Genomic DNA, 3971 nt, shown 5'->3' with positions numbered 1-3971 from the left:
TACAAACCGAGTGACCCGAAAAAAGAGGAAGCGTGTCACTTAATACTGACACCGAGCCGCGTTCATTTTCTGCGTACCTCTTAACCAGCATTTTTTAAAGACGACTCTCACTCTCAGCATCAAACACTCGTCCACTAACCTGCGGGCAGAAGAGTTATCCCATCCGATTTGTAGTTTCAGACCTATCAGGATTCGTCATGATTTTCAGGGTGAGTTACGATTATATTTGAGTCATTATATATAACAACTGAAAAGAATAAACTTCTCTTAGCTATAATCAAACTTCAGTTTCGTCAAAGTCTCACTTAATTTTTAGGGCTGGTCTGATTAACAGATCAATTATTAATTGCAGTTGAGAGTTTTATTAAAGATAACCGACTAGATAAATCCGATTAAAATTTATATTAAAAGTTTGTAAATTAACTTTATTTGATGAAACCGATTAGATAATTACATTAGGTTCCTATTCATAGCATTTTGGACAAATGACCGCATTTAAATATTCTTGAATCTCATTAATTTTATCAAAGTTTTTGGCAATGGGAACCACAACTAAATTCATTGAAAACTGGTGAGGATTTCACTTCCAAATTGTGAAACTGATAGTTGTTTTGAAAGAAAAGCAAAGCTGAAAATATATTGTCTCCACCGTGAATAGTAGTTTTTTTTTCATTCGGAAAGACCTATTTCCCCTCCCCAGTACAATTTAGGAGTTAAACCCCCTTCTAACGGGGATTTTACTCCCAAATATTATCTCTTCTAGTTTCAAAGGGAAACAAGCAATAGTATGCAGATCGAAATAGTTTCGAGATGAGTGACTTACCAAAACGAAGTGACTAAACTAAACTCGTACCATTATTTTTTCATGTATATTTGATCGAAGAATATCTCACTTCTGGAGAGTTTAATCGATATCGTGTTCTTAAACATCAATTTTGTTAATATTTATATTTATATACATTTTTTTTATAAACAGCTAAGTTTTGTGTTGTTTAATAATGTAGAGCATAAATAATAGTATTTAATTATGTCTAATTCTTCTGCTAGGATCGATAAAAGAATTGATTGGTACATCATGAAATATTTTTGGTACATCACTAGATTTTTCAGATTATAAACCAAATCTGTAGCGAAACATGACTTTTTATTTCTGCATTCTGTCACATACCTATATATATTTTTTAATAAACGTGGAAAAATTCAATCATTTCTACAATTATTTATGTTTTATCTTTTCCCAGGTTACTTTTCTTCTTTTGACCATTGCTGCTTCTTGTTTTGCTACGCATAATGGACTGTACTACGAAGTAAGTACAATAGAATCATTTCGTAAAACGATATAATTTTCAAACAGAATCAAAAATAAATTCGTAGTAAAAATTGAAAATAAGAAACATATTTACAATTTGAAGACAATATGGTTGATAATCAGTTTTGTATGTGATCAAATTCTCAGTATTAATGTCCATTTGCCTTGCCGCTTGCAGAAAAAAAATTTCTGCACTAGAATTTAGTTTATGCACGACGAATAAAATAACTTGATTTCAAAAGATTTTTTTATACATGCACATCGGTATATTTGTAATACTTCCACCTATTTTACTTCTTATTTGTGAACATTATATGAAATATTGAGCGAATCCATTGATGCTGATCGAAATATTTAAATATATTACAAGATGGAAATAATTTATGTATAATGTGGATAATTTTTATTTCTCCTAAATTCATAATTTTTTACTCTGAATAAACGTAAACAACATTTGAAAATACGTTCAAAAATCAAATAAATAAATGAACCATCCGATATTTTTTCTTATATGTGTTTGGGATGACCGTAAATCCCGATTGATCTATTTTTGAGAGACACTGCAGAACATGCGTATGTATCAAATGAAAATTGCAAGGTGAAAAGATTTTAAGAACAAATTTTCCGTAAACCATTTCTGTCAGTACTTTTCTCCTGATTAATTTAATGCGTTGACTATAGAAATAAAAATAACTTTCCCATTTTTTTCTCAGCATTAAAAAAATATTGCCTTAGGCGTTTAAGGAAATCAGGACTGATAGGCCTGAGACAGAGTTTTATAGGATTTATGGAGCCCGGAAATCGAATATATTTTTGCTTTTTGTTGTTTATGAAGAGAAAGATGTCCTCTCCACTTGTGCTGTTACAAAATATGCGGAAAACTGGTTAGAGTCAAAAATAATTCAAATTTATTGCTCTCGTCTTAAGACCAATTGCAAAGGTGACGACATAATAAGGTACAATTATTAATACACTTCTAGTAATTACTTTACCGTACATGAAACTCGTACACATTCCTCTACGGAATTTCTAACGAATTGGTACATTGGTCGTGGTTTGTTCCTGCGTGATGCTTGTTATGCGTAGTGCTACCATCTGCCATCAATTTTCTATGAATGAAGTGTAATGATTGAATAATTGTACTGTTGTAGGCCTGTTGCTCTCTGTGGCGAGACTTTTTTACAGGGGAAGTTATAAAGAGTTATTAATGCAATTCAAGATAAGAGAGTCCAAAATACTTTCGTGTAGAGAAACCGGGGTTCTAGTTTAAAACATTCTCGTATAGAGAGACCTCCTCCTAATCAGAACATGGCCCGCCGCTCCGTTTCAGCAAATAGATATAAGCAGGAGATCAAAGATGAGTAGAGATACCGAGGTTCTCGAGTTTAAAATATTCTCGTATACAGAGATCGAGATTCTATTCCCCGTGGAGGAAGTTATGAATTTTTATTTCCAAAATATCAGCATCTCTATACAATATCTTTCATTCACAAGACTTGTTATGACATTAACAAGACGGAGAAAAATGTCCTTTGTACTTAGTAGAGAGGACATTTTTCTCCACATATATGCCACCATCTGGTAGCCCTGATGTCATTTACACGCAACTAGCCGGTTTTTGTCACTTTCAATCGGAGCATACACATAAGGACGTAGTATTAAAATGAAATCAGGAATAGAGGGGTAAAAATAAGTTGTAAGGAAGAAATATTCTCTCTGCTATCATAGCACAGCGATAGAGAACTTGTCAGGCATGCGAGAGACCGTGGTTCGAGTCCCCATGAAAGCAGAGATGAATTTTTTTCCCAAAAAATCAGCATGTCTACATATAGCCAGTTTTCTGTATATTTTTGTTTTAAGTGTTTTAATATATTTTTTATTTCGTTTTAATTTGTTACACAAACTATATGAAGAAAAAAAAATTGAACTTGGGCATGTTTCGAACTTATTGTGTTTTTCAATGTGTATCTGTCACTCGTTTCAGGGGAATTTTCAGCCTCAGCCTTACCATTTCGGATATAACGTGAAGGATCATTCGGGTCAGCAGTACCGAAAAGAAGAAGGCGACGGACACGGTGCCGTGAGAGGAAGCTACGGATTTGTTGACGAGCGCGGCGTCCATCGCGAGGTCCATTACGTTGCCGACCACAACGGATTTCGTGCCCAGGTTAAGACCAATGAACCCGGGACAGCCAATCAGGATCCAGCTAACGTCCAACTACACGCTCGCGCGAATCACGCTCTGCATTACGATAATTATCATGGCGGCCATGCTAATCATAATCTTCCTCATCTACATAATCAGGCATTCCACTTGGGGTGATTCTATCCATTAACAGCTAATGTAAATATACCAAAGATTGATAATAAAATATATATTTTTTTACATTTTCTTCGAGCTGTGAAATTATATTTTTTGCATTTGAAGTGCTATTTATATCTTTCGCATAGTGTCATTTTTTTGTATAAATAACTAAAAATGATGCTAAATTAAATTAAAAGACGCATTAGTATCAATTTCTATGACTAGTTCCTGAAGTACGAGAAAAGAGAGGATATAGTGGTTATATTAATTTCTCTAATATTCCAAATGAGCTGAAATCCAGTAAAAAATGTACAGTCCAATCATTCTTGTGGAACTCAGATATGTCAAGGTAACGTC

General features: G+C 33.6%; 1 protein-coding gene across 1 annotated transcript; it reads left to right on the top strand.

Moving 5' to 3' along the window:
- Positions 1 to 3702, top strand: LOC149076373 (cuticle protein 10.9-like). Its single transcript, XM_089245532.1, has 3 exons — positions 1 to 209; positions 1242 to 1307; positions 3294 to 3702. Exons 1-3 carry the CDS (start codon positions 198 to 200, stop codon positions 3630 to 3632), a joined length of 417 nt encoding a protein of 138 aa, XP_089101658.1. The 5' UTR covers positions 1 to 197; the 3' UTR covers positions 3633 to 3702.
- The last annotated feature ends 269 nt before the right edge of the window (positions 3703 to 3971 follow it).

This window comes from Pholcus phalangioides, unplaced genomic scaffold (assembly GCF_987345545.1).
Source record: "Pholcus phalangioides strain wild (caught in Gottingen) unplaced genomic scaffold, Ppha-v1.0 ptg000015l_1, whole genome shotgun sequence".
Classification (NCBI taxonomy): Eukaryota; Metazoa; Arthropoda; class Arachnida; order Araneae; family Pholcidae; genus Pholcus; species Pholcus phalangioides.
This window is presented reverse-complemented; position numbering and strand designations above follow the sequence as displayed.